Here is a 13431-nt window from a genome sequence, read left to right as displayed (position 1 = left end):
GTGACGGCGAGACGTCCGACGGGATGAATGAATCAATGAATCAATGAGTCTCGACCCCCCATTCAACCATACAACTTAGAACATCAATTATCAAACCCCCATCGCTGTTATAACTTACTTTACATCCGTTATTAAACCCTTATGGGGCGTAATTTAACGTTCTCATGACGCGTCGATGCCTTCAACCGACCGCGTCTGACGTCATCTTTGACAGTACTCACACGTTTGCTCTCAAATAGTTTAGAGAACAATCGATCTAATATATCTGATCTATATCCAATTAACGACAAATAAAACAGCCTTATTGATTATTTTCTGCGTCATAAAACCGTTAGTTTTTTGGAATAATCTGATAATGTGTGTCAGAAGATGAAGATGTGATGTAGATGTCCGGGACGCCATTAGGTGGCGCTCTAGGACGCGGATACGGGGAGAAGTGGAGCAGGGTTTGATTTCCATACCGTTGGATGATGGATAAAAGAGGAGGTTGTTGCCTAGCAGCGCCTCTTCGTGCTGATTGGCCCCCGACCGCTGTCTCACTCCGGAGTATTTTTAAACCTCACTCACACTTTTTCCGTTCAACTTGACGGAAAGAGATGCCACCAAGTTTTGTCTAACAATATTTTTCTTTGAATTGCGTTGCTGTGCGTCGAGAATGACCTCGACTGTACCTGGAGGCTGATCAGCTAGAGGAGCAGGTAAGACCTCTCTAACCAAAAAAGGCTCTTTATGTTAAAACTTGTTGCAATTGTATAAAACATTAGACATTTTTTACTTACTCAACAAATGCTGGACTTATTTGTCATGGTGTCGCCTGTCCTAGTGGTTTCAAAGTAAAAACCGAAGTTGGAATACATTCATGGTTATTTTAGTTAAGTGGTTAGATTCAACTTCAGAGTGAGAGACGCTACTGCTCCTCCTCTCCGTCTATGTTACCTATGGATCCAGTGACCTGCCTGTGGTTCGCTCCTTAATGTCACACAGCTGTGTCCTAAAGTCCTGTGTTGTCTCCGTGATTTAGTTGTCTTCCTCTTCTCCCTCTCCCCCCCCCCCCTCCACCCTGTACTCTGTGTGTGTGTGTGTGTGTGTGTGTGTGTGTGTGTGTGTGTGTGTGTGTGTGTGTGTGTGTGTGTGTGTGTGTGTGTGTGTGTGTGTGTGTGTGTGTGTGCGCTTCCCTCCCCTACAGCCACTATGAGCCTGTCCTCCTTCCCCTCCCTCCCCTCCTCCCTCCCCTCCCTCCCCTCCTCCCTCCCCTCCCTGGACTCCAGCGGTGTGTTCTACAGCGACGGGGCTGACAGCTGGGCGGACGGCCCCCCCGAGCCCCTGGGCGGCGGCCTGGTGGTCAACGTGGGCGGCTGTCGCTACCAGCTGTCCCGGGACCTGCTGGCCCCCCACCCGGACACCCGGCTGGGCCGGCTGGCCCGCTCCGGCCCCGCCTCCGCCCTGGACCTCTGCGACGACGCAGACCTGCCGCGGAACGAGTTCTTCTTCGACCGCAGCTCCCAGACCTTCCAGTACGTTCCTCCGGGGAGGGAAACCGCTAAACTGGGATGAGCTGTGACGTGAACCTCCTGGTCGTCTGTCTGTCTGTCTGTCTGTCTGTCTGTCTGTCTGTGTGCCTGCCTGCCTGCCTGCCTGCCTGCCTGCCTGCCTGCCTGCCTGCCTGCCTGCCTCCCTCCCTCACACCTTTATGTCACACCCGTTTTGTGTGCTGGCGTATCTTGTGATTCGTGTGTCCTCTGGGGATTGTTTGATTTTTATCTCTTCCACTCTCTCTCCCGCTGTCACCCCTCTCGCTCTCTGCCCCACTTCCTCCCATCCTCTTTCTCTCTCTCGCTCTCTTGCTCCAACTCTCCCCCACTCTCAATCTCTCCGTCTCTCTCTCCCACACTCTTTGTCTGTCTATATCTCTCTCTCGCTCTCTCTCTCTCGCTCTCGCTCTCGCTCTCGCTCTCGCTCTCAGGTACGTGATGAACTTCTACCGCACGGGCCACCTCCACGTGAGGGAGGACCTGTGTGCGGTCTCCTTCCTGCAGGAGATCCAGTACTGGGGCATCGAGGAGGTGCTGATCGGCCCGTGCTGCCGGGAGCGCTACCTCCGACGCAAGGAGCAGAAGGAGAGCCTGGGCCCTCAGCAGGTGGTCCGGGCCGCCGCCGCTGTAGAGGAAGACCCCGGCGACGACGAGGACTTCACCGGCGCGGCGTTCCCGGGTCTCCGCCGCCGCCTCTGGGACTTCCTGGAGAAGCCCGACTCGTCGTGCGCCGCGCGCACCTTCGGCTCGCTGTCGGTCTTCTTCGTGGTGGCGTCCGTCGTCAACATGGCACTGATCTCCCTGGACCCGGCCGAGGGCGCGGCGACGGCACCCGGCGGCGGCGGCGGCGGCGGCGGCGGCGGCGGCGGCGGCGGCGGCGGCGGCGAGGACGCGGTGCGCCTCCTGCTGGACGTCCTGGAGTACGCCTGCGTTGTGTGGTTCACGGCCGAGCTGGCGCTGCGCTTCCTGTGCGTGCGGAACAAGTGGCGGTTCAGCCGCGGCGTGGCCAACGTCATCGACCTGCTCGCCATCCTGCCGTTCTACGTCACGCTGGCGGTGGAGCGGCTCCAGGGCGGGACCAGCGAGCTGGAGAACGTGGGCCGCGTGGTGCAGGTGCTGCGCCTCATGAGGTCCCTCCGCATGCTGAAGCTGGGCAGGCACTCCACAGGTAACAACACGGGGGTTACACGCTCCACAGGTAACAACACGGGGGTTACACGCTCCACAGGGAACAACACGGGGGTTACACACTCCACAGGTAACAACACGGGGGTTACACACTCCACAGGTAACAACACAGGGTTTACACACTCCACAGGTAACAACACAAGGGTTACACACTCCACAGGTAACAACACGGGGGTTACACACTCCACAGGTAACAACACGGGGGTTACAGGCTCCACAGGTAACAACACAAGGGTTACACACTCCACAGGTAACAACATGGGGGTTACACACTCCAAAGGGAACAACACGGGGGTTACACGCTCCACAGGTAACAACACGGCGGTTACACGCTCCACAGGTATCAACACGGGGGTTACACGCTCCACAGGTAACAACACGGGGGTTACACACTCCACAGGTAACAACACGGGGGTTACACACTCCACAGGTAACAACACGGGGGTTACACGCTCCACAGGTAACAACACGGGGGTTACACACTCCACAGGTAACAACACGGTTGTTACACACTCTACAGGTAACATGTGGGGACACGGGTGTTACACACTCTACAGGTAACATGTGGGGACATTGGTGTTACACACTCTACAGGTAACATGTGGGGACATTGGTGTAACACACTCTATCTGAGAGTTGAACTTGTGAGGACTTGGATGTTTCCCACACAGGGTGGCATTCGTTGTAGGGACAGAGTTGTTTTGTTTGGGATAGTAGAAATTGTTCTATTAGAGGGGTCATAAGACCATGTTCAGTACCACTGTACGTCAGTGGTTCTTAGGCTGGAGCATTTGAGGATTAGGGTATTTTTTGTCTTGAAGGGGTTGTAGGGCAGTGTTAACCCATTTGTTTTGACAGGTTAGAATAAAATATAATTGTACAGGCATGTAGTTTGATTTTGCACGCGCATTGGAGGGTTTCTTCTTGAGGGCGAACATAAGAACAACACAGTTGTCACGGTGAGGTAACGCTGGGTTGAATTACTAAAAATGTAGTTCAACGGAACAGCCGTCCCACAGAAACCCATCGGGGGTCCTTCATTGTTTGTAGGTTTCTGGTGCACGCTCTTATGTGCCAAGTACTTCAAAAGCCTAGTTTCCAGTGACCTGAAAAGTTTGAGTGTCGACTCGGAGCCCAAACGCAGAGGACACACTATGTCTTCAGGAACATGCATATTATAGTGGCCGAGGCTCTAGCGAGTATGGAACATGGAATCCCCACGTAGAGGACAGCCTATCACAAGCAGGGTTCTGAAGGAAGTCCCTCTAGCAAACATCATAAACAAGTGTGGAGCTGAGTAGCTCACAGGAGCTTATAAGACCAACCTGTTGGAGAGGAGAGGGCTTCCCTCAGAGGAAGTGAGTTGCAGGATAAGAGAATGTTCTTTGAGAACCTCTCTTAAGGGAAAGATGAAGGGGAGCTTTCTCTCTCTCTCTCTCTCTCCTGCATTCTTGTTAAGAAGGAGGAGAGGATGATGACAGGATCAAAGAGTCGGTTTTATTGAGTGTTTTCCTCCAATGTGAGCATTTTTCAAAACCATGAAGGACTTCCAAAGAGAGCATGCTTCAAATGAGCGGCGGTTTTTCAGGAAAGATCCAATGTTCCCTTTTAAAATGTGACTCATTCTGAATACATAACAGACCTACGTACCATTGTCACTGTTTAATTTCTGTAAACAATATTCAGATTCCTAATGTGCAACCCAAAAACATTTGTCAGATTTGGATCAGGGATAAATAAATACAAACCTACAAATAAGAATTAGTGGACAGAAATGATGGGCGTGTGTTTGATGCGATGACAGAAGAAGGGCACCCTATGTGAGTGGCTGCCGCCGATGTCACACATGTTCCGTTGCTCTGATTGGTTGAAGGTTATATCCAATGGCGTCCGGGGTCAATTCAGTCAGCTTCTGCGGGTAACGCCCCCTGGACATCGAGAAGGACCCCAGAGGTTCTAGACTAACTCATGTTAAAACCTGAGTCTGGCTAAGGTCTTACAGCACACATGAGTCTGGCTAAGGTCTTTCAGAGGTTCTAGACTAACTCACGTTAAAACATACGACTGGCTAAGGTCTTACAGCACTCTCAGAATATTTTGTAGCAGCCACCCCCTCCTCCACTAAACCAAGTCCCTCCTCCTTCCCCCCTCCTCCGCCACCCCTCCTCCTCCACCCTCCTCCTCCACCCTCCTCCCCCAGGCCTGAGGTCCCTGGCCTCCACCATCACCGAGTGCTACGAGGAGGTGGGGCTGCTCCTCCTCTTCCTCGGGGTGGGCATCTCCCTCTTCGCCACCACCATCTATGCACTGGAGCACCACCTGCCCGGCACCACCTTCTCCAGCGTGCCCATGGCTTGGTGGTGGGCCACCACCTCCATGACCACCGTGGGCTACGGGGACATCCGCCCAGACTCCGCCCCCGGAAAGGTAGGCTCCTCCTCCAGGCTCTGTCTGTTTCCTGTTTACTAGTTTGTCATAGTTTAAAAGACGCTTTTATTTAAAAGTGACTTATGCTGATACAGGTCAGATACAGGTCATTAAGGATCAGAGGGGTTAGGGTATCGTGCTCTCTGCCTACAGGTAGGCTGCGGACGTGGGGATCGAACCCAGTACCTTTTTGTTTTGGAGGTGGCCAGGAGGAGGGAGGGAGGGAGCAGAGAGTGATTTTTGGGGTAGTCCGTCTATCTTCTGCTCTTTTCTGCTCTCTCTATGTACACATCTAAAATCGTACCGACAGCAGAAGTGTTTAGAGTGTTGGTATTATTGTATATACTGTTATTTGTGCACCCATGTGAACAACATCCACCCGGTTGTGTAAAGAGGTCAATCTTAGATGAGCTTTCATCAGAACACTGGTCACGGGGCTGGGTGAAAGTTCAGTCTCCAGCCAACACATCAGAGTTCAGAGGTCGTCACATGGACTTCAAATATTTACAATGCAGCTAAGGACGAGAAGTAACTGAATCCTTTAAATATAGGCTACAACTGAGATAAATGCTTTCGCTCGAGATTTGAACTTCAAACATGCATTTGAAAAAGGAAGGAAGCCGCTGGTGTCTAGATTTAGTTGATTTTAGAACGCCAAACAGAGCTGTGATCTGATTGGACGTGCCTCGAGGAGGTCAGAGTGCACCGAGGTAAAGTTGAACTGCTGAACTTGGAGAAAGTAGAACTCCAAGCCATGGTTAGCGTGATGCTAACGGTTTGGCTTCAGCGCCCAACTCCCTAGGAACACATTGATAAGGCTGAGCGCCCAACATGGGTTCACATTTACATTTAGGTAATTTAGCTTTAATCCAAAGCGATTTAAAATAATTACATCTGTCAGAAGAAAGAGAAACAACAATATATCTGTCGGTACAGTCAGGATGTTCATAGAACCAAGAGTCAAGCACTAACAATCTCTAGGTTAACCCATTCCCTGTAAACATCAAAGACAGCTGGGATAAGATGGTACACAATGCTAAGTATTGTTTTTAAGTGCCAGGATGTTCAACATACAATAAATGCGTAGGATGGGGGGGGATGAGGGGGGAGGCTGTGCAGCGTCCAGGAGAACTCTGAACAGGTGAGTCTTGAGTGTTTAGTTCTTGCGTCAGAGACCTCCGCTCTGTCCCTGAAGGTGGTGGCGTTCATGTGCATCCTGGCGGGCATCCTGATCCTGGCGCTGCCCATCGCCATCATCAACGACCGCTTCTCCGCCTGCTACTTCACCCTCCGCATGAAGGAGGTGGCGCTGAGGCATCGGCAGGCGCTGCGGAGGCTGGCCAGCGGCGAGGAGGGGGAGGGGGAGGGGGAGGTGGTCGGGGCGGGGGGAGGAGGGGGCGGGGTCAACCTGCGGGACGCCTACGCCCGCAGCCTCAGGGAGATGATGCGTCTGGAGGGGAGGGAGCAGGAGAGAGGCGGGGCCGGCAGGGGGGTGGAGCTACGCTGGTGGAGGGGGGAGGGGTTAGGTGGAGGGGGAGGGGCTCTGCTGGGAGAAGGGGTGGGGCTCTGAGGGAGGGGGAGGGGCTTTGGCAGGAGAAAGGGGGACGGGCTTCTGGGGAAGGTAAAGATGCGGGAGATAAGAGGAGGAGCTCTGAGGGGGCGGAGCTCTGGTGGTAGAAAAGGGGAGGGGCGTAAGGAGTGGGAGGAGCTTGTAGTAGTCGCCTATTAACCAAGGAAATATGTTTATTGGTCATTTTGAATCCGGAAATCTGAATTTTTTTCTGCAGACATGAATATTTGTGCTTTTCTGTGTTTTTTTAAAATTAAACTCTTCATCAAATAACATCATGACAAATGTATGCACCATAAATATCATATGAAGGTCATATAGTTCATACGGGCAGGGGATAAAGAGATGCTCTGGATTTGTAGAATGTTAATTAAAGGTGCAATGAACTTTATATTCAATGGCCTCAAGAGAATGATTTCTGACCTATGCCACACTTCAGAACTTGTGTGTATACGCACACATACCCCCCCCCTCTACACACACACACACACACACACACACACTCTCTCTTTCCCTGACACATGACTCACTCTTTACATATAAATATGTCTCTGTGGATGACGACTGTTTATATAATGTAACCTTTTCTTGTTTTATGCACTATGCTAAGAGGCCACACACTTTATTCAAATGACACGCACACTAAATATTCATACTGTTAAGCCTAAAACGAGGACTCGTCTCGAGAAGAAACCAGGTTTCTACTGTGAAAACGGACACAGTGCAGGTTTAAAAAAGCAATTTGTATCATTAATCTCTAACACCTTATCTCATAAACTCCTGTATAAGAAACACGTTGAGTCTGACAGCTCCCCTTTGAAGGCTGTCTGGGGACCGGACCGTTATTCCTGCCCGTGTTGAAGTCTTCGATCTTGGGGAGCTCATTTCAACGCTCCCTGCTGAAGGAGGTCAGACCTGAACATCCAACTGGCTCTGTGATTGGTGAGCTATACGTTGAAGTGAAGTGTCACTCAAATGTCCAAGACAATGTTCTGATTGTGTCTCTCTCCTTCATCATTCAGCTGCATTCTATCTGCGTGTCTGGACTATCCTGGATTAGCATTTAGACTGGCTGGTTGACCTCCTCACTTCACCAAACAAGGCCTCCCGTTCCCCGGCTCTGTGTCCAGGGACGGGGAGATACTCTATACTGAGTCTCCTCATCAGACAGTCATTGGCTGTTGATTGTCGAGCTAATGCTAACGCTAGCAGCACTATTGGCCTTAAACGGTCAGCCGTCCAGAGCAGAATGCAAAGAGGACTTGTGCACGTCGGTCTGTGTAAGAGAGGGTCTCTCTCTCTCCCCTGGTCCCATCAATGATGAGGCACACATTGATAGGATCTGTAAGAGATCCTTGAAGCAAAAGCTGATCGCTATATGCTACCTAGGGGACGGCCACACTCCTCCTCATTTTAAAGTTTATAGACGATTGATACACGATGATGTGGTCCTTCATGTCGCCCTGCAGTAGAGCTCTCCCGGATTGGTTGTGGTGATGGGGCCTTAGCCAGCTCCAGAGTCCAATCAGACTCGGACAGGTAAGGCTGCTCAAACCAGCCGTCATCCACACACACTTCAATCTTCCTGTAGCTCTTTAACTCGGGAGGCCGCTGCAGATGGACTAGTTTATCTCACTGGGTGTCGGAGAAGTAGGTCAACCCAACAAAGGACACTACTGGAATGTGTATTAAACACGTAAACATATAGACGGATACAAGTGGATGTATGACCAATATAACGCCCATCCTTGTCTGTATCTAGTTTTTGTCGTGGCTGCATGTCCGCCTACTCTTGGCTCATAACCTCACGCGTGTCAGCTCCTCCTCTGTGCCCTCTCTCCTCCCCTATTACCTCTCCTCTCTTCTATTCCTCGATTCCTCTCCCCTCCCCTAGCTACCTCCCTCACCTGCTTCCTCCCCTCCCTACTCACCCCTCTCTCCTCTCAACTCCCCTCCTCTCGTCATCTCCTCCATCCTCTTCTCCCTTCCCTTGCTTCCTCTCTCCTACCCTCCCGTCCTCCCCTCTTTCCCATTCCCTCCGTTCCTCCCATTTTCTATATTCCCTCTCCATCTCTCTCATCTCCCGTTCTCCTCCCGACTCAAACCCGCCCCTCGTCTCACCCTGCCCCCCCCCTCCCCCCTCCTTTGTTGCTCCTGTTGAAGGAGGTGGTGTGTGGTGGTTGCAGGTCCCTTGAGGGCGTGGTATTAATAGTCTGAACTCCTCCATCCAGCCCAGTCCTTCCTGGGGTCTGGTTCACCTTGTCCTCTGTGAGACGCAACTAGCCCAGCCTAGACCCTCCTGCCCCATCCCTCCCGGGGGGGGGAGGATGGGGGAGATAAAGGTAGGCACAACTCCAGTATGAACACACGTGTGAACGCTGAATAATGTAACTGGGCCAATAAGCTGTCCCAGACAAGTGACACTCGGAGGCTATCTTAAAACATACACACAAATAAATGAGTGGTCGTCATCCAGAGTTTGACATTAATGCCTGCATAAAATCCTTCCCGTTTCCAGCCCAAGTCGAGCTCCCATTGTCCCTGAAAGGTAAGCCTACGGCTACAACGGCGCGGTGATAAAAAAAAGGGGCTTTTGTTGTCGATTCCTGCTCCCACGTTTCCCTCTAGCGGCGATTATGTAGCATTACAACAACACGGCACCGGGTTCTGCCAATTCCAGGTTAATTCACACGAGGTCAGCAAATACAAGCCTGTCAGTGTATCTGCTCCGAACTGGCGATCATGTCATGAACGATTCATTGCGCCATTGTTATTAATTGGCTGGCCTGCAATGCATTTTGCCATTAATAGTAAACGTTCAGTGTCGAGGAGGGATAGGCTACACATAGGTGATGGACGTTTACTCATCGCCTAGATCTATGAAGAATGGAGAACGCTACTATAATCGAACGTCGATGATGGCCCTATGTTTGTGATGTGCATAGTGGGTAATGCGACTCTTAAGTAGGAGCACCGAGAAAATGACCATTGGGTTGTTTTTGTTTAAGCAGTCATTCATGTGTGTATATCTGATGTTCTTCCAAAACACATACGTTGTTGCAGAGACGTCTAGTGATTCGACCCAACACCGCATACCATCTAAAATAGCCCCGAGCCTGCAGGGGAAGGTTTTAATCAGTGTGCATACTCATTGTGCAACCTCCATATTCACAATAGCTCCTAATGCATGCAGTGTCGTCAGTGGGCACCCCTCCATGTATACAGACTTATCCCCATGGCTTTGTAATGCTAATTTATAGAGAATCTTTCAACCAGGTCACAGGCCTGTCCAATTAAATCACATCTCGCCCAATGAAACAATCTCGAATAAACGGTAGAGGGAAGCCTCACCCCGGCAACCAGGACTTCAGAGTCTGGTTGTAACGAGACTCCGGCTTCACAACATGTTTTCACCAGCGGCGAGGTGTCATGGCCGCCCTGAGCTCGGTATTTATAGAGTGACGATCTGCGCAGGCGCTCTAAGGCCACTGCTTCATACATACACCGTGTGTGTGTGTGTGTGTGTGTGTGTGTGTGTGTGTGTGTGTGTGTGTGTGTGTGTGTGTGTGTGTGTGTGTGTGTGTGTGTGTGTGTGTGTGTGTGTGTGTGTGTGTGTGTGTGTGTGTGTGTGTGTGTGTGCGCGCGCGCGTTAGTGGGGTTATACTACGTTGTTGGAATAAAATAAAACAGCCAGCGAGCTAGGTCAGGGTATGAAGTGTTAGGTTACACAATAAAAGGTTATGAGCCTGACTAATTTACGTCTAAGGTAACGTCCGGCTCCATGGCTGAACCAAAACATCACAGCAACGAAAAAACGGGTTCAGAAATGCGGTTGGAAAAAAAACAAGTGTTTTATTTATACACCCAAAAAAAAGGCCTGAATATTCAGGAACATTATAAAATACTTCGTTACGAAGTGATCATTTTTGAATTTCTGGACACAGGAAAACAAAGACGACGTTAAACGTTGAACTCCTCACTGGAATTCAAAAAACGTGAAGCACCAGTGAGCCATATGCCGTGTGAGGACCTCTTCAAACAACATGTTGGTGACCAACTACCGCCGGGATGGAACCCATCACAAACGGGCCCAGGTTCACTAGGGCCGGGCTGTGAGACATCACATCCGGGCCGGGTCACTCGGTCCAGCGCATCCACCCCCAGAAACGTGCTGAAAGCCGGGTGTAAAGTCTGAAAAATGTCTCCTCCTCCCGATCGTCGCTTCTGAATTCCCAGCATCGAAGAATGTAAACATGGTCACAGTGGCAGCTTGTAGGAACGGCTCGAAACCAGGAATAAAAAGTCGAGCTGGTCGCTCGGAGGCTATGGAAGCCGAGAGTGAGTCACCGCAGGGGGAGACAGCCCCCCCACCGGGAGGATTCAAACATAAACACAACTGCCCAGCACACCGCCGGCTGCGGCCAATCACAGGCTCACAGAGCACCGAGTAGGAAACTCACAACAAAGGGGTGAGACGAGCCACTAAACCCGTGATATTGAATCCATATCCTAAATAAGAAATAAAGTCTTGGGTTTTTGTACACAAAATGTGTGAAAAACGATTGTGTGTCGCGGTTGAATGGGGTGGGGGTGGAATAGACCTCCTCGTCAGCACGACACAGAGTCTGATCCTGCCGAGAAATCTCCACACTCCGCAGCGGGGAATTGCAGCCTCCGCACGGCCTCCTTGATGAGGTTCCCCGACAGTATGAGTTCCTGGAGGAGCCGGTGCGGGTCGTCGTCCTCCGCCGCCGTCAACCGCTTCTTGTTCCACGGCTTGATGTGGTTCCATTCCTGGTCCCCGGACACGGGGACGCCGTAGGGACTGGCCCGGCTGCTGCGGTGCGACCGGTTCCTCAGCCGCATACAGCAGCCTTGGCCGCCCCGCTTCTGCTGCATTGCGAAGCCGACGTTGGTGACGCTACCGCCGGCATGTTTGAGGCCGGCGTTGGTGTCCACTGACACCCCGTGGTGGAGGCACGCCATGGTCTTCTGGCCCCCCGTACTGTTGTTGTGGAGCTGCAGCGCCTCGCCGATCTTGGTGACCAGCGCGTCCACCTCCTTGGAGTCCACGGTGACGGACTGCTCCAGGAAGATGTAGTTCTCCTTCCGACAAGGCATTCTTTCCGGCTTTCCTGGGGGCTGCTCGCAGGGGTCTGCGGGTGTCTGGTCTGAGAGTTGCGGGCCGCTCCCTACTCTCACCACGCTGTTCGGCAGTGAGCCTCCGAGCCCAGTCTTGATTTGTAAACAATGGGTGACGTCGGCCGGACCATACCACTTTTCAGGAGGGGTGCACTGTTAGTGTAGATAACCGTTCTGGATGGTAGCACCTCTCGTACCTCTTACCCCATCCACGTATTTCACCCCCACTATAAATACTAGTCTAGTATTCTACCTAGTCGATATATATGTATGTTTTGAGAACTAAACGTAATCGATACCCGATGCTGAGATTTCTCTATCCCCTACGTGCGCTGATCTCTTGGAAGCGTCCACCCAAACGGACATTACATAAGCAGAACTGTCTGCCGGGCCGGCCCATCCGAGCAAAATAAACAATGGTGGATTTCATAAGATCACAATGTTTAACAGGGAATGCTTGAACACAAGTAACAGGCTGTTCGTTTGGCACCTGAATCCACATCGAACGACACGTTGCACTAAAGCTATTCCACAAACCCAGTCTAGAAACAGATATTTGATTGAATCCCATTCATTCAAAGAACTCCAATATAATGGGGTCTATTCAGCGCTATTCTTCCTAAAATGTAAAGTACACTCGTGTCCCCAACTCAAATCAAACATAGCATGTAATCCACCCTTGATATTGTGTTTTGTTTTGTTTTCAAAGCGGTGGTTCCGGGATTCTTGTGCAGGACCGCGGCGTGTCTGGCCCGACAATAGGGGGAGGGGAGCCGGGAACACGGTGTACGTTTCTGGTTCTCAGAAAACAGCGGCCTCCCCCGCTCCTTATAAGGCGCTGCTCTATAGTGGCCATGCGGTGGCCAGCCAATCAGAGAGCGTCTTGCATGCTCGCTGTGCGGGTGTCCCTAGTGTGCGCGCACACACACACACACACACACACACACACACACACACACACACACACACACACACACACACACACACACACACACACACACACACACACACACACACACACACACACACACACACACGGATGTCGTTTTAACGGTCGCGTTGTAAAGTTGTGCATTAAAGGCAGCGGATGGAGAATGCTAAATGTGGTTGCACGGTGTTCCCCGTACTACATAACTGGGAATACCGGGAACAGCCGGTGTGGTGAACGGCCGAATCCGTTTGGTCTCAGAAGTGCTCCCGTTTATAACTCTTCGAGAACTTTCCTAAGGCTCTGTCTAACACACACAAACACACACGCAGGCACGCACAAATACACACACACACACACACACCAACATACATACACATACCAACATACATTCATACACGCACACACACAAACACACATACACACACGTACCAACACATATATGCATACCAACATACATACATACAAGCACACACACACACACACACACACACACACACACACACACACACACACACACACACACACACACACACACACACACACACACAACTGTACACTATACAATCACTATACAACTTTATTTGTTGACAAACAATTGTTATTATCGGGATGCAATAAATGACCGGCCCACACCCGGCATT

General features: G+C 51.2%; 2 protein-coding genes across 4 annotated transcripts; one reads left to right on the top strand and one right to left on the bottom strand.

Annotated features, from left to right (window-relative positions):
• Positions 1–139: 139 nt before the first annotated feature.
• Positions 140–7108, top strand: kcnv1 (potassium voltage-gated channel modifier subfamily V member 1). 3 transcript variants are annotated; one of them, XM_030357953.1, is made up of 5 exons: positions 140–698; positions 1187–1514; positions 2006–2700; positions 4921–5147; positions 6343–7108. In XM_030357953.1, exons 2-5 carry the CDS (start codon positions 1192–1194, stop codon positions 6715–6717), a joined length of 1620 nt encoding a protein of 539 aa, XP_030213813.1. In that variant the 5' UTR covers positions 140–698; positions 1187–1191; the 3' UTR covers positions 6718–7108. The 3 variants fall into 3 exon arrangements, with proteins under 3 accessions (XP_030213813.1, XP_030213811.1, XP_030213812.1); XM_030357951.1 differs by having other exon boundaries at positions 141–698; positions 1964–2700; XM_030357952.1 differs by lacking the exon at positions 140–698 and having other exon boundaries at positions 1177–1514; positions 1964–2700.
• A 3436-nt stretch (positions 7109–10544) lies between these two features.
• Positions 10545–11958, bottom strand: gbp (glycogen synthase kinase binding protein). Its single transcript, XM_030357974.1, has one exon. It carries the CDS (start codon positions 11836–11838, stop codon positions 11326–11328), a length of 513 nt encoding a protein of 170 aa, XP_030213834.1. The 5' UTR covers positions 11839–11958; the 3' UTR covers positions 10545–11325.
• Between the last annotated feature and the right edge of the window lie 1473 nt (positions 11959–13431).

The sequence above is a fragment of the Gadus morhua genome, chromosome 6 (assembly GCF_902167405.1).
Source record: "Gadus morhua chromosome 6, gadMor3.0, whole genome shotgun sequence".
Lineage (NCBI taxonomy): Eukaryota > Metazoa > Chordata > Actinopteri > Gadiformes > Gadidae > Gadus > Gadus morhua.
This window is presented reverse-complemented; position numbering and strand designations above follow the sequence as displayed.

What these genes read in the sequence shown, in the direction of transcription:
- kcnv1 (XM_030357951.1), top strand. Translation starts at nt 1,192, where the DNA reads ATGAGCCTGTCCTCCTTCCCCTCCCTCCCCTCCTCCCTCCCCTCCCTC. An exon ending in GCTGGGCAGGCACTCCACAG is followed by an intron (nt 2,701 to 4,920) that starts GTAACAACACGG and finishes CTCCTCCCCCAG; the next exon opens with GCCTGAGGTCCCTGGCCTCC. An exon ending in CAGACTCCGCCCCCGGAAAG is followed by an intron (nt 5,148 to 6,342) that starts GTAGGCTCCTCC and finishes CTGTCCCTGAAG; the next exon opens with GTGGTGGCGTTCATGTGCAT.
- gbp (XM_030357974.1), bottom strand. Translation starts at nt 11,838, where the DNA reads ATGCCTTGTCGGAAGGAGAACTACATCTTCCTGGAGCAGTCCGTCACC.